Source organism: Phoxinus phoxinus, assembly GCF_949152265.1.
Source record: "Phoxinus phoxinus genome assembly, chromosome: 23".
NCBI classification, from domain to species: Eukaryota; Metazoa; Chordata; class Actinopteri; order Cypriniformes; family Leuciscidae; genus Phoxinus; species Phoxinus phoxinus.
Window position 1 is genome coordinate 17,032,373 of NC_136898.1, and position 24,788 is coordinate 17,057,160.

General features: G+C 36.8%; 3 protein-coding genes across 4 annotated transcripts in view; 1 reads left to right on the forward strand and 2 right to left on the reverse strand.

Moving 5' to 3' along the window:
- The window catches only part of loxl2a (lysyl oxidase-like 2a), a 31,323-nt gene extending 17,698 nt beyond the window's left edge, over positions 1–13,625 (forward strand). The window contains exons 6-14 of the mRNA XM_079600548.1: positions 1,613–1,796; positions 4,972–5,123; positions 5,232–5,399; positions 8,061–8,226; positions 9,184–9,424; positions 9,543–9,658; positions 11,426–11,562; positions 11,638–11,749; positions 12,837–13,625. Coding sequence (XP_079456674.1) covers positions 1,613–1,796; positions 4,972–5,123; positions 5,232–5,399; positions 8,061–8,226; positions 9,184–9,424; positions 9,543–9,658; positions 11,426–11,562; positions 11,638–11,749; positions 12,837–12,901 — 1,341 coding nt within the window. The 3' untranslated portion in view covers positions 12,902–13,625. The remainder of the gene's footprint in view (positions 1–1,612; positions 1,797–4,971; positions 5,124–5,231; positions 5,400–8,060; positions 8,227–9,183; positions 9,425–9,542; positions 9,659–11,425; positions 11,563–11,637; positions 11,750–12,836) is intronic.
- Positions 13,626–13,673: 48 nt separating this feature from the next.
- r3hcc1 (R3H domain and coiled-coil containing 1) lies at positions 13,674–18,664 on the reverse strand. Its single transcript, XM_079600549.1, has 8 exons — positions 18,265–18,664; positions 17,704–17,874; positions 16,829–16,966; positions 16,311–16,752; positions 15,537–15,709; positions 15,384–15,454; positions 15,188–15,283; positions 13,674–14,504 (listed from the first exon to the last, which is right to left on the reverse strand). Exons 4-8 carry the CDS (start codon positions 16,680–16,682, stop codon positions 14,404–14,406), a joined length of 813 nt encoding a protein of 270 aa, XP_079456675.1. The 5' UTR covers positions 16,683–16,752; positions 16,829–16,966; positions 17,704–17,874; positions 18,265–18,664; the 3' UTR covers positions 13,674–14,403.
- A 1,042-nt stretch (positions 18,665–19,706) lies between these two features.
- On the reverse strand, positions 19,707–23,111 carry golga7 (golgin A7). 2 transcript variants are annotated; one of them, XM_079599016.1, is made up of 6 exons: positions 22,866–23,111; positions 21,891–22,013; positions 20,874–21,026; positions 20,694–20,795; positions 20,411–20,467; positions 19,707–20,293 (listed from the first exon to the last, which is right to left on the reverse strand). In XM_079599016.1, the coding sequence occupies exons 1-5, from the start codon at positions 22,872–22,874 to the stop codon at positions 20,423–20,425; spliced, it is 432 nt and encodes a 143-aa protein (XP_079455142.1). In that variant the 5' UTR covers positions 22,875–23,111; the 3' UTR covers positions 19,707–20,293; positions 20,411–20,422. The 2 variants fall into 2 exon arrangements, with proteins under 2 accessions (XP_079455142.1, XP_079455141.1); XM_079599015.1 differs by having other exon boundaries at positions 20,411–20,526; positions 20,621–20,795; positions 22,866–22,968.
- Between the last annotated feature and the right edge of the window lie 1,677 nt (positions 23,112–24,788).

Genomic DNA, 24,788 nt, shown 5'->3' on the forward strand with positions numbered 1-24,788 from the left:
TAGCTATTGGCATGCACAACATTCAGAGCATGAAGTTAAAGGAGAACTCCGGGCAATTTTTAAGTTAATCTTGATCGTTATACCTTTGTGAGTACTGTCTATAGAAGAAAAAAAACGAACCGGATTGGTACTTGCAACACGGAGCTGCTACCGCTAATGCCCAGAGCTCCCACTCAGCTAAACCGGCAGTTATGGGGGCATATTCATAAAGAGTGTTTTTGTGCCTCTTAACAGACACAAAATGTCCAACATGAACAGGGTCCTTACATGACAACAAGATGCGTTTAGCAACTTAGCCATTGTTTAAATTCACCTAAATAGTGTTTTAGACAGCTAGCTGTAGTCTCGCGCTGAAGTCCCGTGGAAATTCCTGTTGTAGCCGGAAAAAGGTATTGTTGAATGAAGAGTGTGAGGCTAGTTCTTTGTCTGTATATTCGGGTTCGAATAAATAAGGACGACCATCAAACTCAAAAGCCTCTTCCATGTGTTCAAAATCTTCTATATTCTCCGTAGTTACGTTACAAACCATTTCTTCTTCATTTGTGAGCAACTCCGATCATCACTCTTCACACACACGACGCTCCTCCCACCTGCACGCTGCTATTGACCTTTTTCCGGCTACAACGGGAGTTCCCACGGGACTTCAGCGCGAGACTACAGCTAGCCGTAACACACAATTTAGGTGAATTTAAACAATGGCTAAGTTGCTAAACGCATCTTGTTGTCATGTAAGGACCCTGTTCATGTTGGACAGACATTTTAATTGCATTTTGTGTCTGTTAAGAGGCACAAAAACACTCTTTATGAATATGCCCCCATAACTGCCGTTTTAGCTGAGTGGGAGCTCTGGGCATTAACGGTAGCAGCTCCGTGTTGCAAGCACCAATCCGGTTAGTTTTTTTTTCTATAGACAGTACTCACAAAGGTATAACGATTAAGATAACTTAAAAATTGCCCGGAGTTCTCCTTTAACATTAGCAGCCTCATGACTGTGGTGGTAGCTACGTATAGCGCTGTTTAGCAGCAAAGTAAGGAGTAACGCTGGAATAAAAATAGCTTTCCTAAGAATCACAAAGTCATCAGCAATGACATCATGAAGGAAAATTCACTTTCTTCCATCAGCTGACTTTTGCACTCATGCAAATTTAATTAATTTTCCATTTTTTCCTTCTGTCTGTCTGTAGATGGTTGTATGATGAACTCTAGGGTTACACTCCGTCAGCGATGATTTGTGGTTGTGGAATGTTTGGCGAGTCTGTTTTTTCTCATCTATCGGCCTCTTGCTCACAATTCTGGAAAGAATCGCTGCTTCTTCCAATATTTTCCTGTGGATTATCATGTTCATTCAGCCTTGATGTCATAGAGACATTTGAAAAGTCATGTAGTACATTAAATCATGATTCCTTTTGAATGAAAAGAAAATTACATAACATTCAAGCACGGCACCAGAGAGCTGAAGTGAGTGTGTTTATACTGGGGATGGGAAAAGATTCAGGATGAATCACCTGCACCAGTAGACGGAGAGAGCTAGACTGAACAAACACTGGTCAGTGGTCACTGAGGTTGTGTGGATTGATAGCCCTGCTAATTTACTCCCTGTCTGATTTCCCAGCAACCCCTGGTTCGTCTGCGGGGAGGTGCGAATATCGGTGAAGGGCGAGTGGAGGTGCTGAAGAATGGTATTTGGGGAACGGTCTGTGACGATAACTGGAACCTGAGGGCCGCTACCATCGTGTGTCGAGAGCTGGGCTTCGGCAGCGCCAAGGAGGCTCTCACTGGAGCGAAGTTAGGACAAGGTTAGTATGTCTTCTCTTGCACAATACATTTTATCAGTGGTTCTAAAATGATGGATCACGGGGAGGATTGGGAGTCGATCTTAAAACAACCAGATTTTAGATTCCGAAGCATTTCGAATCAAGAGTCGACTCCATTACCTTGATTTCTAAACTACTACATGTCCCAGGAGAGCCTTAAGAACTAGTAGAGGGAATTTTGATTCATTCCATTGTCTCGATTGATTCATTTCACCAAAATGACTCATATTCATTCACTGATTCATTTGGTGATTTTTTTTTTACACCATTACGCTAATAGGTGGTGGTGAGTGAGTATCTTTGAGTGTTATGAGTGATTCCTTCAATCATTCACTCAACGGATTCATTCAAAACCTGATTCGTTAAAATTTAAAATACATAATGTATTCTTGGAATCTGCAGTCTGCAAAAATTCGGAAAATCTGAATATAAATATAATGCTTGTATAATATAATGCAGGCATAGCTTATATTTCACCACAAGCTCTCAGAAGTCTCTAATATCTTCATTTTGGAAAGAAAATAATGATGTAAACCCATTAAGCAGGGAGCAACTATCAGTCAGTCACACATTGTTATTTTCAAAACAACAGCATCTACGGCAGCCTCTGTCTCGGGCATTTGCCAGAAATTCATGGATCACCGCCCTTTACTAAAGTGTCTTTGATCAGACTTATGAGAGGCAGATGAGAACATTGTTTTGGCCAGGAGACTCATGTATAATGTAACATGTGTTCTCCAAATGCATGTGTAGATAGCTGCTCCTCAGCTGATGTTTGTACAGGTTCTTGGTTGATTTTAAAATCTATTTTCAGTGAATTAGCTGAGAGATAACGTGAAATATTTACATGCGAGCTTGTACACTTTTATTTTATTCCTATGCATATGCAAACACTGTAATTTAAGGGTTAGTTCACCCAAAAATGTACATTCTGTCATTAATTACTCACCCTCATGTAGTTCTAAACCCGTAAGACCTTCATTCATCTTCGGAACACAAATGAATATATTTTTGATGAAATCCGAGAACTTTCTGACCCACCCATTGACTGCAACGTTATTACCAGTTACCACTTTCAAGGCCCAGAAAGTTAGTGAAGACATTGTTAAAAAAGTCCATGTGTCTACAGTGGTTCAACCTTAATGTTATGAAGCGACAAGAATACTTTTTGTGTGCAAAAAAACCTAAAATAACGCCTTTATTCAACAATTTTTTTCTCTTCTGCACCAGTCTCTGATGCTGTTCACGTGAGCACCACGACGCATGCGTGTGATGCTGAAGCAGGAGCCGGTCAAATCTGAGCCGGCATTCTGACGTAGAACCCGGAAGCGCTGCAGTGCGTTTACAATGTGAACAGCGTCAGAGACTCGAAACTCTGTAGGAAACATCCAACAGGGATAATATTTAGTGATGTATGGGAAAAATAACACTGAGAACTGAATTTCGAGATGAGAACAATGCATTATTCTTTATGTCAAAGAGGGTTGTTTCAGGATTTATTGAATAATGCAGTCAACAAGTCCATCTTTAAATTTACTTTAGCCTTTCAACTATGAAAACTACTTTAAAAAGGTTTCCAAACTGTTTTGATTCACGTTAAAATACATACTTCTCGATCAAAAGTGTTTGTGTGGTATTTTAAGGCTGCATTTAGTCATGTTTTCAGAAATTGACAGTGAAGTCAACAACTGCTTATTCTAGTCTAAACAAATACAAACCTTCTGCCGTTCTCCCCAAACATCCCCTTAAAATCCATTTATGCATGGTTATTACTGTCATCTGATGTGGTCAGCAGATAACATCAGATAAACAAAATTGTTTGCTTCATCTAATGAAAAAAAAAAAAACATGTTTCATGTGACTTCAATGAGTGGCATTTGGTTGATACTTTTCAAGCTCCGAAAGTTGCTTCTGAGCAAGTCAATTCACCCTAGGTTACTTCAAGAATTGATTTGCACGAGTGCTATAAATTTGTGTATTAAATACGCAATATAAGTGTATCTGCTTGATTCTGATTGGTCAGTAATTGCACCATTTAGTGGTCAAGTCTCAAGTCTAAAATGACTACCAAAAAAAACAAAAAAACAATGCTAAATAAAATAATAAAATATGCTTTTTGTTATCTGTGTTGTTATGGACTTTTTTTAGCTGAAATTTTTCTTGTGCTTTTGACATATCATTCTATAAAAAATATCCTGTAGGTTTCAGAACTCAAAACTTCCTTGTTAGTCCAAAAGCAGCTTTTATTGTAACCAAGCCCATAGAGCGACTTATTGTGGAATGTGCCTATAGATGGGTATAGATGACCACTTCTGCAGAAGAAAATCATTACATCATTGGCCCCGCCCACTGGCGTGTTAGTGAGACGAAGAGGAGAGAACAGAGATACAGGATCACTGGACTAAAAATAACATTAACTTCCAAAGATCCTAATGCTAGGGATGTGGTTATTTATTTTAAACTGTGAATGTCTCAGTTAAACATTATTTATTTGTATTTGGTACATTTCACTGTGGATATTTAGGTAAATCAGTCGCAATTTTGGCGCAGGCTTTGCAAACAGACTTTTTTTTAACGAAATGGACTCAACTGTAATCCGACAACATGTAAATCACTTGGTTAATTCTAATGCCTGATCTGTGACCAGTGATATCTGATATGTAATGATTCATGTACAGTCAGATAGTCTTTGTCTATGCGTCAGTAAATCAAACCAGTGACTAAAACGGTCAACTTCACATTGATGCTCGTAGGTTGAAAATAATCTGTAATTGAAACTGTGATTAAATTATATATAGAAAGCGATCAAAGAATCGATCCCTTTACAATTGATGGAGCTGTCAATCAAACAGCACAAGTTAATCAGTGACTGAGTTCTGGACGAATCAACGAATCTCTTATTTAAATCGTGTTTGCACTCTCTCACAGCAGAGCGTTCGAATCAGAGGTCTAAAATCAGGGTTGGAAAAATGCCTTTTATTTCTAAATTTTGACCATTTTTGATGTAAAAAACATTCTAAGTGCACCCCAGGAAACATTATAAAAACAATAAAACAATGTAGGTCATGTACCCGTAAAATAATCCACAGATAAGACAATAAAATTATTTAAACTCAAATTTCCTGTCCATTAACACTCTATTTCATGTTTTCCTTAGGAATGGGTCCGGTCCACATGAACGAGGTGGAGTGCTCTGGATTTGAGAAATCTCTCACTGACTGCTACTTCAATAATGATGCGCTCGGCTGCAGTCATGAGGAAGACGCTGCTGTGCGCTGCAATATACCTGCTATGGGTTTCCAGAAGAGGGTGAGGACTCTTAAACCATTACTTCATATTCCAGTAATGTTCTAACAATAGTTAGAGATTCATGAATCAGTAAGATTTTAAAGTGATTGATACTTTTGACTATGACAGATACGTCTAAGCGGAGGAAGAAACCCCCTCGAGGGACGTGTGGAAGTTCTCGCTGAGAAGAACGGTTCTCTGGTTTGGGGAACCGTTTGTAGTGAAAACTGGGGGATTGTGGAGGCCATGGTGGTCTGCAGACAGCTGGGATTAGGCTTCGCCAGCCATGCGTTTCAGGTAAATACATCACTCTCAAACCAAGCAGCTTTCTGTTGGTCAACGCTTCAAATCTGTATGGCGAACTTGAATCCATTGAATCCGTACTATTAAATTGTCCAGATTTCACCCTTGAGAATTCATTGAACAATGGTAAATGGGACCGCAACTTGAGAGTTTTCCACACTCCAACCTTCTCATGAAGCTCCACCTTCAGTAGTGTTGTAACCATCGATATCCACAAGGTATCGTTTGAGTCATCATGATAGTGTTCATTGCATATGGGACTATTTTGGAGTGTTTGGTGTAGATGAAGAACTTTAATAAAGGCACACACCAAGGCACAGAGCCAGTCCCCATTTCACCCACCAAAAGTTTGCCGGATGCCATAATCCTATTAAATCCCATTTATTTAAATCATAATTGAATGTGCATGTAAGATCACACAGACTTTCGAGAGCTGAAATGGCAGCACTGGAGACAGATCATTACCAGCAGTGACAAACTCATGGTGATATAGGTCTGGAAACTATTATTGCATTCGAAACGGTATGGAAGGAATAGTTTGATGGGCGGTTTTATGAGTGGAAATTGGAAAACGCTTCTGCAGGCTAATGCCATGATTAAGTGTTATTATGATGATTGACTGAAATTTGCCACTAGCTGATGCATATGGCCGCATTTCAAGACATTATGGCCATAATGACTTTGACCTAGGGACACAAAGCAGTTAAATCTAATATCAATCATTATAGTTCCTAGAGAGTTCTGAAAAGGCTAGCGTGAAGGATCCATCCAAGTTTATGCTTGTGTGGTGTTGATTTAACTGTTGCCCTGCTTAAAAATAAACTCCTTAAACCGGCTTAAACATTTTAAGTCTCCCAGCCCGGTCAGACAGTCTATTTGCTGGTTTTAAAGGGTTTTTAGGCACATTCCAACTGGTCAGGCTAGAAGAACCCATCTAAACTAGCTAAGACCAGCTTAAACCAGTTTAGGCAGGTTTAATTTTTGTCTTTTGTAGCTAAATGTAGCAGGTGAAGTTAGTCAACTATCATGGTCTTCCTTGTTTAGTGGTTGACCAAGAAAACTAGTCAATCGGACGTCCAGTGAAGGCTTTTTCTCCTTATGAACTTTAGTCATTTTAAATTACATAAAGTCTGTACTGTAAAATTTTGGGCTCGGTAAGTTAATACTTTTACTCAGAAAGAACACATAAGTGATCAAATGCGTCACTAAATACATACAGTACTTTCAAATAAATTTGGTTCTTTTGAACTTTCGGTTCATTAAAGAATCCTGAAAAAAAAGTATGACAGTTTCCAAAAAATATTAAGCAGCACAACCATTGTCAGCATTTATAATAATAATAAATGTTTATTAAGCATCAAATCAGCGTATTAGAATGATTTCTGAAGGATCATGTGACACTGAAGATTAGAGTAATGATGCTGAAAATACATTTTAAAATATATAAAAAAACAAAACATTTTTTTAATTTGTAATAATATTACACAACATTGCTTTTTTACTGTATTTTTGATCAAATAAATACAGCTTTGGTGAGTATACGAGACTTAAAAGCATGAAAACATATATTTAAATTATGCATTAACTTAATAGTGAGGTTTGTACACTTTGACATGCTGTTGGTCACGTTTTTAGACTGTTACCAAAGCTCAAAAAGTGCAAGATACAACTTCCAGATGTCTGAGTGGCCATTAAACGTGATTTGTCTGACAGTCTGGACCGGTGGGTCGTTCCAGACAGCATGCGTGGAAGCTTTTCAACAATGCACATGGAAAGTCTGACAGAATGTGCCCACATTCCCCCTGCCCGCGCTGGGAGTCCTGTAGGCTTATCTATCAGAGGAGGCTGTGACTCAGCCCTGGTCAGCCTAGGACACACAACACATGGAAAACAGAACATAACACTGGATGGTTACTCATCACGAACATATGTTTGTGCAGTCATGAACGCTGGCAGACATGAAGACTTTCCCGATCTTGTGGGGTACGGGACGTCTTGTGTTTCAAACCTCTAGACTTATGCAACAGCTCTTATGAAAAGCAATCTTGAGAGCAGATGCTCAGGAACATGCAGTCGATCTGTAAAACGTGACTGAACGGCCCCCGTTTGGTGAGAAGGTGTAATGACACCCAGATATCCATCTTCAATATTCAGTTTCAAAACACTAACATGTTTCTTTCCGATGGCATTGAAAAACAAAGAGATCTTAAAGCACCGTAAAGGTTTTCTATACGTTACATTCCAGTTTTGTGCGAAGAACAGACCGAAAGTGAAGTTGACTATCAATCAATGACCGAATGCCCGAGTGAAATGACTTCTCAATCAAGAAAAATGTAGAGTGGGACTTGATTTTGTCCATGTGGAATTGATTGGATGGTCGCATGGTTGTGGTTTGCTATTGGTCAGTCTCATCATGTGAGTGACAGGTTGATCCCGCCCTCACACCAGTAACACATCATTAGAGAAGAGAAGAGATGCCATTGCAAGAGTAAGGGGAAGTTATTGTGTTTGAAGATTATGAGGACACATTCATTTTTTAAAATGTGATTTCATTGTGACTTTAAAATAAGAATGTGAATATATTATGTGACTTAAATTTCAGCTATAATTCCCATGATAATCTCACCGACCGATATTTATCATGTGTTTGTATAGGAGACGTGGTACTGGGCTGGAGATGCAAATGCAGACAATGTTGTGATGAGTGGGGTCAGATGCTCAGGAACTGAGATGAGTCTTCCTCAGTGTCTTCATCACGGCAAACACATCAGCTGCCCGAAAGGAGGAGGACGCTTCGCCGCTGGGGTGTCCTGCTCTGATAGTGAGACAATCTCCTCTTATCGATTATGATTCTCTTGAGAATAGTGATTTAACTCCGTGTGTGTCGAGCTTTATGTAATAGTAGACTAAAAAGCAGCTCCACAAGTAATTGTAGTTTCCCACAATGCAATGCACTCCACTTAACCTTTCATTTCCAGTATGACCATTAACATTCAGCAATAAATTATTTGAAAATGAATGTTTAACTCTTTCCCTGCCACAGTTGCCAGCCACCACCAGCATTCTTGATAATATATATAAAAAAAAAAAATCATGACCTCCAGGGTATTTAGTTTTATGAATATCTGAACATATATCAAAAGAAAGAACAGAGTCTCTGATTTTAAACAAAAACATTTTATTATAGCTTCGTGCAGTCTTTTTGATCAACACTTAAATGTGGGTAAGTTTCATAAAAAAGCATAATTTTAAACAAAAGAAAAAAATTATTTCATGCAGAGAACTCCCCTTATATTAGGCTAATGCATAATGATGTTAAGGGCCAAACGGATCTTTATAAAAGTCCATATTGTTATTGCACATGAAATATAACACGGATAACAATAAATAAATATTTTTCTATCAGGTTAAACTTTGATTAGTCACTCAAACCTTCGCGCATATAATCAATAATAAGAATAATCAAATAAATGCAGTCTTGGTGATCATAAAAGACTTCTTTCAAAAACATTACAAAAATCATACCGACCACACACTTTTGAACAGTAGTGTACTAATAATAAAAAATAGTGTACTACTGTGCCATATGTAGTTAGCGTTATGCTAGTGTTCCATTCTGAACATGGTTAAACAGCTTTAATATGACACCTAAACAACTTGTGAAACTAAACATAAGATGGTAGATCTTCAGGACCAACTAAACTCATCTGACCTGGTTGTCTAGACTGATATGCATGTGGAATTTTCTCTGTCTGACCTCTGATCTCATCGCTCACAGCGGCTCCTGACCTGGTTCTAAATGCTCAGCTGGTGGAGCAGACCACCTATCTGGAGGACCGGCCCATGTACGCTCTAGAGTGCGCCCTAGAGGAGAACTGCCTGTCCAGCACAGCGAAAAAGAACGACCACGGCTCCTACCGCCGCCTGCTCCGCTTCTCCTCCCAGATCCACAACGTTGGCCAAGCTGACTTCAGACCCAAAATGGGTTACCATGCCTGGACCTGGCACGAGTGCCACAGGCAAGACCATAAACACCTTAGTAAACGACAAAGATACACACTTAGACTTCAACACATGATGCCAATGTGGCGACGTTTAAAACTTCTAATCGTTGTTTTGTTGTGTCTCTGTGTTCAGGCATTATCACAGCATAGAGGTTTTTACACATTATGACCTGCTGAGTCTGAACGGCACCAAGGTGGCGGAGGGTCACAAGGCCAGTTTCTGTCTAGAGGACACTCAATGCGACGAAGGTGAGCGAGATGTTCAATTCTTACGAGATGGTCCAATAGCGCTAAAGTTACTCAACACTAGTACAAAGCTGCGTTCACGCCATGCCGTGATTACGGTAATTACAAGATTCGTAATTACGAAAGCGTCGTAGAACTCGTAATGACAACTTGAAAACTCTGAATTTTCAGAGAGTTCTGACTTGTACCACATGACCGCTGCAGATTGATAGTGTTGTAATAGAAAAACTTCTTTCTGAGTTCGAGGATGTGAACTCCTCTGAGTAGAATGCCGGATCGCAACATAGTGTCAGCCCAGATCCGGCCCACATCTGGTACACTTGGATTCCACACAGTCCAGATGTGGGCCGGATCTGGGCCGACACTATGTTGCTATCTCGTCTCGTAATTACGGTAATTACGACATGGCGTGAATGCAGCACAAGGCTTTTTTTTGATCCATATGTTTTTATGAAATATCAAGTCGACCCACATTTATTTATAGAGTGCTTTATAAAATACAGATTGTTTCAAAGCAGCTTCACAGTAATAAACAGAATCAATGATGCAAACGTCATCAAATTCAAATTCTGCTTTAAAGTTGCACTAAAAAAGACAATAGTGTCAGAAGACAATTCAGCTTAACCCTCTACTGCATAGCGTTGCTCTCAGGCAACGGAAAGTGTTTTTAAGTTTAATTTCCAGTACATGTTTCTTAAATAATTGCAACCAATCAAAATGGTCAAATGATTGCTATAGAATGGTCCAATAAGGTGTGGGAGTCACTATCAAGCATCATTTGAAGGCGGGACTTCCTTTTCTGACATGTGGTCACAGGAGCACATGGTGTGAGAAGAATGTAAGATTATTTGCTTCAGTAATCTTATTTACAATGACATGAACTGTAAATAAAAAATATATGTATGTGCATGAAGGTGTAGAGAAGCCGTTTGTCAAGTTTTATTAACTTTTTTTTAATTTAGCATGTTTAGAAATTCAGTTTTTCTTCTTGTTGCCTCAGGGCAACGTTATGCGATAAGGGGTACTTTTTATGAGGTCTTTGCTGACAATGTGTTTGGATGTTATCACACATCATTACATGTTATTTGTGCACAATATGGTAAAATAATAATAATAATAATTAAATTGTACTTTTACAGGCTAGTGTTCAGTGCAATAGCAATGCCAATGGTAGATGTGTCTTTCTTGAAGGCCAAAATCAGTGTTTTTGCTTTTTCTGCACTGATGTTTTACAGGAAAATGGATGCAGGGACATTTTATGGTAGAAAGGACAGATCAGTCAGAATCATACCCAACAATGGATTTATTAGTGAGTACAGTGAGCTTGAGGAAAGTGACAGTGATGAAGAATGGACCCCAGAAAGAGGTTTGAGAGGCAGAAAAATACATGTTTAAAGCCCTTTTCTTATATTTAGTAAATTCTAAATAAAAGGCATTTTCAAATCTCTTGATTTTCCTAATAAACGTTGAGACAATATTAAATTTTTCTCTGTGATTTACTACCTATACTGCATAGCGTTGCCCTGAGGCAACAAAATAAAATCTGCTAAGGGGGTGGGTTTTTAATTTTTTTTTTTTTTTTTGTTAATCTGTTATATTAAATCTTCAAGAAAATAAGATTAAAAAAATTTTTTTTATGCAAAAACATAATTCATGCATTAGAGGGTTAAGTTACATTTGGTATTTCCCGAATTGCTCAAACAGCTCTACAGAAGACGATAGTGTCGTTATTCAGCTCGAAGATTTAATAGGTTGTTTTCTTTGATCCAGGTATTCAGAAACGGTATCTTTGTGCCAACTTTGGTGAACAGGGCATCACTGTTGGCTGCTGGGACACCTACAGACATGACATTGATTGTCAGTGGATCGACGTCACAGATGTGAAACCGGGAGACTATATTTTCCAGGTACCGGTTTAACTGAAGTGAACTAAAAGTTAAAATCAGGATTTTTTCTTTTTACTAAACAACTCTGTCACACAGGTCGTAATAAATCCTAACTATGATGTAGCCGAATCGGATTATACCAACAATGTCATGAAGTGCAAGTGCCGCTATGATGGATACAGGATATGGACGTACAACTGTCATATAGGTGAGTTGGTTAGAATAATACTGTATTGAATGTCTGCCAGGACAGTTTAACTCTTTCCCTGCCATAGACGTAAATTTCCGTCATTTGTGAGACAACGCTTCCCCACCATTGGCGGAATTTTCCCAGTTTCCGTGTTTTCACTGTTATACAGTAGAGGGCGCTATTACTCATCTTCTGAAAGGGTACGGAATCTCCTGCGAAGAGATGCGAAGAAGATGCATAAAAAAAGCAATATCATATTCATATGTAAACATATGCAAATTAATGCGATCACCAACAATAAACAGCATATAAATCAAAACTATAATGTTACTGAATGAAATGTCGGCCCAGGACGAGCTACAGGTCTGTAAAGCTTTGGGGGTGTTGATGGACTCTATCTACTCCATCTATGTTTATTTCACCGTTCTGAATCCCATCCAGACGTACTTTGACAAAAACTTGATTTTCTCAGCTTTTTTCTCAGAATGTTTTATTTTATTTTATGAAACTTACCCACATTCAAGTGTTGATAAAAAAATGCATGATGCTAAAATAAAACACTTTCTTTTGATATATTGCATGATCAGATATTCATATAACAAAAGTATTCTGGGGGGCCAGGACATTATTTTGAAAATGGTCCAAATGGCGGTAGCTGGCAACTTTTTTTTTTATAAAAGCTGACGGGGAAAGAGTTAAAAGACGTTACAAGTAGTGACGGGCGCTTTCGAACCAGTGACTAATGCAATTTCAGTCAAAAAGTCTTCATTACATCACCACTGTTTCGACTTTCATGTTGAGTACGATGATCTCTGCGTCTGATCACAGTGTCTGTATGGTTTTAACCTGATCTTAGATCAGTTTTATCTCTTACTATCTCTGGCCTGTTTAGCCAAGGCCTCTATAAACAAGCCATGCAAAAGAATAAAAGAACACATATTATACAGAATATTCCTATTTAATGGTATTAGATTATTTGTTAATTGCATTTAATATATTACACTTTCATTTGCATTTGGTTTGTAAAAGTGTTTAATTGATTCAAAGTTTTGTTTCTCCCATGAGTAGTTAGAAGTAAATAATAATTCCACCTACCACTTTCCAGGTGGCTCGCGGAGTTCAGACGTGGACGAATACCCTGGAATGAGCAACCAGTTGCACCTCAGATAGGAGACCGTGAGGAACGACAAAGGCTCTCAGTGGAGGATGCTGCAGGCTGTCACTCAAGACTATTCAAATATGACTGACCACTAGAGAGACTCCAGCACTTCAATAGGAAGAGACCGCTGCTCTGTAAACCACCTCCAAATATAGACGCAGTCGCTAACTTGAAGTACAGCTCCTGTCCTTTCACGGCCCTCGCTACTGTATATCAAGCTTGCTTTGTACAGAAACTATTTAAATTCTTTAAATGTACTGTACTCGTTGCATTTCTGTGTTTAAAATGCTAGTTAATTGTTGTAGTGGCTAGACTCATGCTTTAATGTTCAAACTTGGGTCTTCCATGACGTTTCGATTCTTTCTGCATCGCAACTTAAGGTATCGCAAAGCCTGCAGTTTCATGAACCAAACGCCACTCGCGGCTGTCAGACTCTTTTGCGGTTAATTCATCAAGCATGTCAAGTAATTTATTGTGTTCAGTCAGGGATTATATTTTGTCAACTTTTGTGTATGCAATGTGAAACTGTAAGAATTTGTTGCAAATTTGTGAAGCATCTACCCTCCGTTTTACGAGGGTACCTATGACCAGTTCAATGGTTTCCAAATATACTATGTGTTTATGACTGAACAACACATTTGGTCAAACCATTGCATTGTTTTCTATTATTAAAGCAATTCATGTTTGTTACATGTTTGAGGATGGTGGTTTTTTATGTTAACCTGACAACCTATGTTTTTCAGTGCTAAAATGTGTGGAAACAAAAACTTGACACCAATCAAAAACCGCAACAACAAACATTTAATCAATAAGTAAAAAACAGGTTGAAGTATCAAACGATTTTAAAACGTCATAGTGCAGAAGTAATTTTCAACTTAGACAAACAAGATAAATATAGTAACTGTAGAAACAAAATAACATGTAAAAACAGAATTCTTGATACACAGCATGAATTTCTAATGATAACGGTCTGTTTGGACGTTATTTAATCATTAGAATCAATATTATCAGGAAATCGAATCACACTGATAATTGTCCTCAGTCACAGTCAACTCACTCTGAACAGCATTTCACTACTTGCTTCAAAATGAGCCTATTGGTAATTAAAATATGATTTAAAGGGGGGAAAAAAAATATATTTGTTAAGCCTTTATGCTAAAAGATGCCAGACTTGTTAGTATGGAGAAACAGAGCAAAAGAAAGCAAACAAGGTTGTTTCCTGCTATATAAAAAAAGAAACGAAAAAAAGTAATTTGGGGAAAAACACTCAGGAAAATAATCAAATGATCATTGAACTATTTCCCTAAAATAGTAGAGCACTCAAAAAAATAAATAAACAAAACTGGAAACTTGGGAGACAACATATTTAATGTGTTTTAGATTTTCCACTTCATGGGCTGCTAAAATAAAGCTTCACTCCCTTTTCTCCTCCTGTCTGGATGATGTCAAGGACATTTGTCATTTGAACGAATAAAAACAAGACAGGAACTGGGGTAGATGTCTTCAGTTGGGGTCATTTCTTCACGCCTCTGCTCAACCCCAGCGCACGAGTCACCATCCTTCGAGCCACCGTGGTGTCCGTGCGTGGCCTTTCCTTCACCGGCTGAATGAACTCTAAGGGGACACAGCATCATCATACTTAATACACTAATTTTAATCATGCTCATTATGTGGATCAGTGTCATGATGTTTGTATCTATTCATTTAAACATACATTCAAAAAAAGCACAAGCGACATCTTTTATGATGAGCTTATTTTTTATTTCCCAATTCAAATTCATCGTTTTTTTGTACCATGAAATGTCAGTTTTTTTCAAAAAAAAAAATGTTTTTGTTAAAATCTTGCTCTTTTTTTTTTTTTTTATCAAAAAGGCTTACTCCTAAATATTTGAAAATAACGTTTATCCATTTTGAAGAAAATTAATCATGGTTTTCCTAAAAATATTATGATGTATTCAACATTGATAATAATCAGAAATGTTTCTTGAGCTGCAAATCATCATGTATATTAAAATAGAAAGAAAATGAAAACAGTAATATTTCAAACATTACCGTTAACTTGTATTTTTGATTAAATAAATACTTGGTCTTGGTGAGCATAAGAGACTTTCAAAAAAGTTGAACAAATCATACGACCCCCAAAGTTGTAAAAAAAATATTGTGTTTCACCACTTAAAATGTGAATTTCTCGAAAAAGGTAAAAAAGGTTTTTTCTTTTTTTTTCTTGATCATGGACAAACCAATGTCTTCTAATATAAAAATCACCATATTTCTGAAAGCCGTTTACTCTTTCATACCTGCTCGTCTGGCTGCTTTCCACTTCGCTTTCTGACTCCCCTCTAGTAGCGTTCGGGTTTTCAGTATCGGATGCTTAAGAGAGAGTGCATGTGTGGCTGAAAAAAAAGAACCAAAAAATGTGTCAGTCAAACATAACAATATAAAGGATAATTATTGACATATGAATGGAAAAAATAAATCCGAATGAAACAATACCTGCTGACTGACTTGAAAATATTCCGAGAGCATGAGTGTTATCCACCCACTTGATCTTCATCCCCCCTTCCCTGGAAACAGAAGTAGACCAGTGTCACATTTATGGATTTGTATTATTATTATTTCTCTCACATTATGAGGGTGACATATCACCTATAATCAGCAAAGGCATCGAGAAGGTCGTCTGTTTTAAAAAAGGCAGGGAAGTTGTAGATCTCAATGACGTGGCCGAACTCCTCTGGATCAAGCCAGATGTTTGCATAGGCAGGGAAATCATTGCAGGTGTTCTGTATGGTGATGTCCTCGCATTTGAGTTTGGCTTTGATCTGACCAAGACAGAATGACAAAGTGTGTGAAAACAAACAGAGATGATGGTAATTACGGTAAAAGATGCATTGGGTCTTTATGCAAATAACAAACCTCACAGGGCCTGTTTACACCTGGTCACGTCATGTGCATTCAGGATTCTTTGATGAATTAAAGTAACAAAAAGAACAGAATAGGTTTAAAATATAAATCTTTTCTAACAATATACACTCCCGTTCAAAAGTTTGGGGTCAATCATTTTTTATTTGTGTGAAAGAAATGTATACTTTTCTTCAGCAAGGATGTGTTAAATTGATAAAAACTGATAATAAAGATTTATATTGTTAGAAAATATTTATATTTTGAACTTTTTAACTCGTTTACACTTGTCCAGCTTCATCTGGACCGTGTCTCAAGCCACCACTTGAAGTGGTTTGAGGGATATACAGTAGGGCCGGTTTACGCCTGATCGCATTAACATTAGAATGGGGCTAACAAATTCATGCAAGTACGAATACGAATACGTGTGAATTAGGTGGACATTTCTCATGAGAATTTGTGCATTTAAATATGAACAATCCAAGCAGGTATTAGTGTACGAGACCCATTAAGTTACAATACCTCAGAGAGCAAACTTTCATCAAAGTGCTGTATCTGGAGCGTCGCATCAGTGGGAAGGTCCGTGTTGTTGGCACAATATTCATCTGCTTGGTCATCTAATGTTAAAGATGTGAAGAAAGACACAGTCTGGTCCCAGGCTGGAGGCCACGGGGAAGGCCCGGACCTTGAAAGCTGCACAAACTCCTGATCGGCCAGTGATTGGTCAGTGCTGTCCACCTCTGTCTCCTGATTGGATGCAAGAGCTTCCTTATCCACGTCAGACCAAGAATCCTCAGATGATTCCTCCAGATTCACCTTATGTCTCCTAGCGAGTGGAACATAAACAGCCTTTTCTGGCCGTCTGGCTCTTCTTCTGTTGCATTCGTCCTTCATTTCCCTGCCCCGACCGCGTGTTTGTTCATGGAAACTGCTCTCCGTATATCTATGATCCTCTTCTGGCAATCTGTCAGATGCACCACAATGATGAGACACCAAATCTCTGTGAGCACTTCACGTGACATTAGGTCTGGCAGCTTTACCTGAGGTCGGAATAACACACTACGACTCTGCGGGCGCAGCCCTCACCCACAGAGAAGGTGCTGAGGTCAGGGAGATTGCCAGTGGTTTGGTGAATCAGGAAGCGAAGTCGGCTCGGGATAGGCGGGAAGAGTAGAACGCTACAATTGGGAAACATTAAAAAAATAACAATATGGCAGATGTCTATCTATCTATATATCTACCACCCTTACAATAATTGCTAACATTTTATTGTAGTAAACCCTTGTAGTTAGTTTTCATTGAAAGTACTATGCCTATATGTTGTACATTGGCCTATAAGCATGGTAATGAGGAGCCATTAATGGTATTATCTGAAAATATAGTGTTAAAAATGCCATATTTACAAGAATTATCATTATGGTAGATTTTGATAAGGTCAAGTACACATCTAGAGATTTAAAGTATGAATTATGGACCACGCTAGTTTTCTCTAGTTGTGCTCTAATGATAATTGATATTTTTAGGAAACACCTGGCTTTCTGATATTCAAAAAGACTACATAAATCATTAAGATCCTGGTTAAATGAAACCAATATCTGTATAAGCATTTTCAACAGAAGAAAAACGTACGTTTGAAGTAGAAAAAAAATGCTGCTGTCAAACTGAAAATGTTCCGGATGGTTATAATATATAATACTTAATACATGTGTAGCCTATGCTATGCAAACAAGGAGTTATGTTAATTAATAAAGAATTGTAGTATTCAACTTTGCATGTGTGGGTTATAGGCAAGCTATCGCAATAATAAAATCTCACAAAAGAAAATGTCCCAGGACCCTGCTAAAACGATTAACGTTAGCTTTCCTAATAATGTTGGTGAATATCTTTCCCTTCCTCAGATGTGTGATGAAGTTACCTTTTCAGCTCATTTTTCTGTTGAAACACGTCCAGCTCCTCAAGGACTGTATGGATAAACGCAGTCTCTTGTTTGGGGAGGAAACCGCCACTGACGCATGGAAGAGCCAGGGTGATGGAGGACGATCTCTATCCACAGAGACTAGATGCTTTCAGCCCGGATTGCATTACACTTAAGAAAAAAGAAACATATTAACGAGCGGATCAGTTACTTACAAGTAAAACATTATGTAACTAACGTTATACGGTCGCTTGTGTTCGTTGAGTAAACTAAAGAGATCACTAATTCACCTAGCAGCTACGGCAAAGTTACTGTACAAATCAAAGACACTTTAAACGTTATTTTATTGCTACTGGCTCAAGTAACTTATGCGTCAAACACAAAAAAAACTAAGTGTATTAGGGAAAGAGAATGATATAAAACATCTGTTCGTGAATCTAACCGCGAAATTAAACTCATTTAACGTTAAACCTATAACTTATAAGTTACTGTCTATGATTTAAACAATAGCAACTAGCTTAGCACAGTACACCAATCTCATTCAATAACATTATAACTTACGCGTTTCAAGACGACACTGACTAATGACAAATAAAAGTATGCCACCATTTAAAGAGACATTTAAACACTATTAAATTCCAGTTAAAAACGACGTCTCGGGACAGCCACAAGCCTTTCAAGTAACACAACACTGAATTTAACTGGCGCCTCTGACGTCATTAAGATTTTCGGTGTGAGGGCTTTTCGTGCCCTCTAGCGGTCAGGGGGGCAAAAACAATAATTATTTTTTAAGTTACTATGAAATAAAAAATTTTTTTTAATGAAATATTGCAGTATTATTTTAAACGATTTGTTAAGTTCATGCGCCCTCGTAATCTTAAAAGAAAATATATTCTCTGATGACGTGTTCACTGGCGTGAGAGCGGGGCAACCTTTGATGTCACTCACATGACATCATCACAGCAATAGCAAATCACAACCATCCAATAAATTCCACATGGACAAAATCAAATCCCACTTTTTTTTTTACTTTTTTTTAAATTGAGAACATTATATAAACAAAGAAGTAAGCAGTCACAGTAAAGAACAAATAAACAAGAAAAAAAATAAGAATAGATCAAATATCAAAGGAAGAGATTAAAATACATATTTCAATTGTTTTTAAAAAACTTCTTGTTACATGAGTTAGAGATAATCCTGGACCTGCTTATGAAATTTAAATAATTTAGCTGGGTTTTTTCCCCCAACATTATAATTGCAAAGCAATAACAAATTTAATTTGAAGAAAACAATGTGGAATAAAGTTCCAGACAGAGGTTGGATTTTTGACCCAACTCATTTTAAGAGTATTATTAAATGTACAAAAATCTAACATCGAGACCACAATTCACATAAGTATGTAAAACAACAGATTTCTTGATATACGGTAATGTATGTCCCATATGAAATTAAAAAACATTGTCAATATTTATGATAACGTTATCAACCATGGAGTTACTGAGCAGCGTATAACATGGCATTCTTTAATTGAGAGTAGTTCACATTTATACATAAAAAAAAAAAAACTTTTTCTTGATCGAGATGCAGTTTCACTCGGATATACGTCACAATAGAGAAGCCTTACGTTATGCTAACTAACATGGAATGTATCCCCGAATATAAAATACAACTAAAAAGAAAAATTAGCAGACAATGGAATTTGTTCAAGAAAACACTATTTATTGTACGATACACAGTTTAAATAAGTGTCAAAAGATTTTCAAAAAAGACTATTATACAACACTGATAAAAAGATTTACGCAAGAAACAGTTAGAGCTGACAGCAGTCTGAAATACAAGCTGGATATGCAATATTAAATGCAAACCATGCCTTTTAAGGATTTTATGGCATTTGTGTGTAATAAGGATTATACTGCAGACCCAAATAAGCATACAGTAGTTAATTGGTAAATATAGTTAAAATGTAGTGTTAAGAAAGAAAACTATTTTTTTTTCCATAGAGGGGAATGAAACAATGTTATAAAGTAAATAAACTGATTATTAGTTAAAATCATTAAATACAACAAAATGTAAAATATCAGTCTCATATTTTCATGTACACATAACCAAAGTTTCTTCATGAATGTACTGACAGTTTTAACAAGCACATATTTGATCAGATTTCTAACTATTTTTACTATGAGAATGCAGAGTCATAAACGATCCTAATAATCAAGATGCAACTGTATTGAGACAGAACATTGTGCACTTAATCTATCAAGTATATACAGACAACAAGAGACAGGAACGTAATGCAGAAAAATCAAATGCTGAAATAAAAAAAAAAATTACATGGCACAACAGATTTAAAATAACTCAGATTAAGTAACACATTGGAAAGCTGCTAACTGAGGGAAAGCTGAATTGGAGAGTTTAAGATACATTATATAATCAGTCTCTCCCTCTGTCAAAAAAAAATATGAATGAATCAATCAATGGTCTGAAAATAAAGGTATACTATATACATTTAAAGCAATAGGGTTGTGATAACATGAGATGGAGAAGCAGGTTCTGAGTCCAGCGGGCCAATAATCACGTTCCAAACATGATCCTGCAAGAAGAAATATAACATTGCATTATTTCAAGATTAACCAATGCACAAAAAATGGGATATCATATAGCAGAGTCCAAAAAAAAAAATCTTAGTTCAGGTCAAAAAAGGACTTACCTTTGGTGTGTTTTATCTTGAACCAATACTTCTATCCTCAAAAATAGTGATCTCCACCTTTAAAAACTCAAGTTGAGGAAATAAAGTGCTGTAAAACTCTGAAAGTGTTTTTTTTCCTGCGATACAGACATGGACATCCTTTCTAGTATTAATTTCTTACTGACCCCAACATTTGAATGGTAGAGCAAGTTCCTAAATAGTAAATGTTACCAGAATTCATTGATAATTTCACCAGGGGAACAGAAAGGCCCGCATGATGTTGTTTTGATGTAGGAAAGGATACAACCCTGAGTCCCCTCTCTATGGGGTCAGTCAGGAGAAGCCCAAGGGGAGCAAAGATCTTCTCATTCTGCTCCTGGATGTACTTGGCAATCTTTTTCAGCACCTGAACGAATTAGCGTATTGTTAAAAAATCCATATCGACAATGTCATATTGATGATATCTACAGCTTTATCAACTGACTTTCTCATAGTGGGTCTCCATGCAGAGGAAGATTGTGTACGCAGTGAGGCAGGCCAGACAGCCCTCCAGATATGACCTGCCGCCCAGCTTCTCCGCCTCTGCATACAGATTATTCAGGGTCTGCATGGTCTCCTCAAACTGCTGCTTGTCAATCTGAGACGACAAAACAATTATCAGCATTCACACTCTGTGAGAGGCGTGAACTAGAAGTACAATCACAGCGGAACATTCAAATCTGCATTGAGAGAGCAGTTGTCATGTATAGTTAGGGAACAGCTTCACAAACAGTCTTTTCAACCACACTGTACCATTATTTCTGTCTTACAATAACTCATATCACAGAAGTACTGGGATAAAAGTTTGACGTTTGGATATAAACACTGATGTCTACGGTAGTGATCAAAATAGAGTAAATCACCCTTTGAAAGCAACTTGATGCTTCAAATAAAGAACAATTACATTGTTACACCAGACAAGTGACTTAAAAATGCATCCATCCATTTTTTTAATGTACATTTTGGGATATCGCATAATAATAAATAAATAAAAACGGGAGGAAAACGGCAAGATACGCATAAATTCTGAAAAATGTGCATAAAACAATTACGCACTCAATGGAGGTCGATACATTTTTTTATCCGATAAGACGACAAGCTCATAAACTACGATGCAAACCTAATTACAGAATAAATCCCTCGATGCACAACAACAATAAACTTACATGACTTTGCCAGTAGTGGATGTGATTGGATAACTGGACTAACTAGTGGACTAATTTCATTGCACAGCATGTTGGTTTGGTCTTTTAAAATCATGTAGACTCACAAAGAGACTGTCTACATTAGTATTACACTACCCATCGGCAAACCTGAAGAACAACTCATTTGAAGATTGGAGATGATGGATTACAGCTGTCAGAATCAATCTGCCAATCGTTTGGATGTAGCCTATTTGATATCATGATCTATACAGATAATGGTAAATGGTTCCTTGTGTTTGCTATGGATCTCTACACACCCTGCTCTCCAGCTCTGCTGGGAACTTGGTCTGAAACTTGCAGATAGTGCCGGAAGCGTAGTCTCTCTGAACGAAAACCTTGGAGGCGACGGCTGCTTGCCGCAGGTCCTGCAAGCTGTGCGTCTGGAGAGAAAACAAGACAGTGGGTATTGTTAAAAACACAGGAAATGTTACATTTTGGCAGCAAAAGTTGAAAACTAAACTTACGTTTTCCATGTCAAAAGAATATGATTTCTATTTTATTTGTAAATATAGGTAAACTTTTTTTCACCCTAGCAAGACATCTATATATTTAACATGCACTATATAAAAGTTTTTGAAAGAAGTCTCTTATACTCATCAAGAATTTATTTGATCAAAAATACAGTAAAACAATAGTATTGTTTAGTATTATTACAATTTCAGTTTTCTATTTGAATACATTAAAAAATGTAATTTATTCCTGTGAAGACAAAGCTTAACTTTTTAGCATCATTACTCCAGTGGCTCATGATCCTTCAGAAATCAATCATTCTAATTTGATGATTTGGTGCTAAAAATAAAATTTCTTATTATTATTATCATCATCATCATCAAATTAATGAGCCATTAAAAAAAGGAAATCATATCCATAAAACGTTAAGTTACACAGAAACAACGCCCTTTTTGCACCATCTTTAAATATGTTCAAATAACACGACTGAAATCTGATGACAACACGAAGCTCGCTGTAAACATGACAACTGGTTTTATATTTATACGTGTATAGTGACAGTGAATCTGAGGATTTTAATTTTACGAAAGTTAATGATCGACGTAGATAATTATCACTAGAGGAGCGCTAACGTATCAAATAATGACGGTTTAAAAAGACACGTATGTATTATCCGATTAGTAGAACAATAAAACATTTATTAAAAACGTGTTATTTCAGACGTTAATCCATGTTAATGGACAAGAGGAAATTGTAATAAAATGTTGTTTTTATTCACATACCTCCGCCATGGTAGCTACTGCTGCTCCTCTTCCTTCCTGTTACTCAACCTCCTGTCCTCCTCAAAATACAGTCCGGTAGGAACCTTTTGCTTTATTCATCAGTTCTGCTGCCACACCAATTCCAAACTAATGAGGAGTTCCCCAAAAGCTTTTTTTGTTTTTCAATAAAAATATTATTAGCTTGTGTATCAAACGCATTTTTGTTTAAATAACATGTCTGAATTTTTGAAATTCAAAATAAATGCCATCACGACACCAGCCCACAGCCATTTTATGTGAAATGTTTTAATTCAAATTGGTCCATATAGGCCCCTAGGAAACATTTGTGATTCAAATAACATGGTAAACAAACAGAACTGATATAGAATATAGAACACCTTACTTAGCTTTTATTCTATAATTTCTAAGACTGAAGTGATTTCTGACAGTAGCCTATAGGCCTAATACATAACCATGAACCAAACCAACCTAAGACACAAGTTTAAATACTTGATGTAATTGTTAAACCCAACAGAAGTAATGTCTTTGTGGTAAATTAAATGTAATGTAAGGGATATGAGAAGATAATTAGGCAATATGCCTATTGAAAATAAAAATAAAAATAAAAGGACATGTAACAGTTACAGAAATTAAGTGGCAGCAGCATGTGGCAGAAAAACAATCTCACAATTTGTCTATAATGTAAGCTATCTCCATAAAAAAAAAAAAAAAAAATTGTAATTTAGTTTTGCATGTCATTTAAATGTAAAACAGATGTTTTCTCATCTAATGTTATTTGTTTGCCAGCATTAGGACACATCCGAACATTTCGGAGAGGAGGACATTGTGTTCCTAAATGAGAAAAGGAAACAGCCCAGTCCATCTTACTAAAGGTGAACTGATGTTCATTCACCATAACACTCACTTTTATCACAGATGCATTTGTGATACTGAGCTCAACCTAGGTGGAAACTATTAATGCCTAAAACAGTTCTTTCCTTGTCTCCAAGCATCTGTCTTTTTACAAGAGAGAAAAGTCTTTATGATTGAGAATACAAAGAATCACTCTTATTTTACAGCAGTTGTTCAGTCATCCTTGCATGATAAATGATTCATATTAGGATCATTTATTCCTAAAGGTTACCTTGGGACACCTGGACCATATTTCACCATCACTCAGTTCCTTTTAGACATCATCTCACTTGATGAGCATGTGGTCTTAGAAAGTCTGTGAGATCTGTAAAAACCATTTGTCAGATAAAAAATAGCATGTTGCGCATGTGATGTTTTAATCTTATCTTGTTTACGGTATTGCACTTTATCTGCATTTATCAGGCAGGCAAAGGTGTTTGTTTAAAAGGTCGTTCGATTCACACGCGAGCTTTCTGAATTTAAAATGAGGGAACTCCAGCACAGTAATTAATTAAGACCAGATTCGAAAAACATTTGTGAACACTCTAAACTGTGTAGCATTTTTTTTAAATCTATTTTGTTTTTGAATTATTGCAGCTCTAGTGTTGTTTTAGTTTAGATTATTACAAGCTAGAATATTGCAAGTGATTGTCCTGTTGAGTTTTGGCATAAATCCTTTAATCAGTGTGTAATTAATTTAATAATCGGTTTGTAAATATACATTTATGTATGCTTTTATAATGTTACAAAAATCAACATTTGCATTATATGCATCAAATTATTCAGGGCCAGTGTTATTTAAGTATAATTTATCGTTTTAGTTTTTGTTAATATTTTGAATTCGATTATATATATATTTTTTTAATATTAGTTAACATTTTAGTAATTTTTTTATGTTGTTTTTTTATGACTAAATGGTTTTTATTAAGTTTTAGTTTATTAGTTTTAGTTATTTTAATACTTAAATTAAATGAAAATGAGAACTGTTGCTGTCATGATCTCAGAGAATAAAGTCCACAGAAAAGAAGGTCA

Bases quoted from the DNA above. Each gene is read 5' to 3' on its own strand.
- r3hcc1 (XM_079600549.1), bottom strand. From the start codon at position 16,682: ATGAAGGACGAATGCAACAGAAGAAGAGCCAGACGGCCAGAAAAGGCT. The intron at 15,710-16,310 runs GTATTGTAACTT...TGTCTTGGTCAG, and splicing joins ATGAAAGTTTGCTCTCTGAG to ATCAAAGCCAAACTCAAATG. The intron at 14,505-15,187 runs GTATGAAAGAGT...GTGTCCCCTTAG, and splicing joins GAAAGCAGCCAGACGAGCAG to AGTTCATTCAGCCGGTGAAG.
- golga7 (XM_079599015.1), bottom strand. The intron at 21,027-21,890 runs GTGTGTAGAGAT...TTGTCGTCTCAG, and splicing joins CAGCAGAGCTGGAGAGCAGG to ATTGACAAGCAGCAGTTTGA. The intron at 20,527-20,620 runs GTAACATTTACT...TCTGTATCGCAG, and splicing joins GAAATTATCAATGAATTCTG to GAAAAAAAACACTTTCAGAG.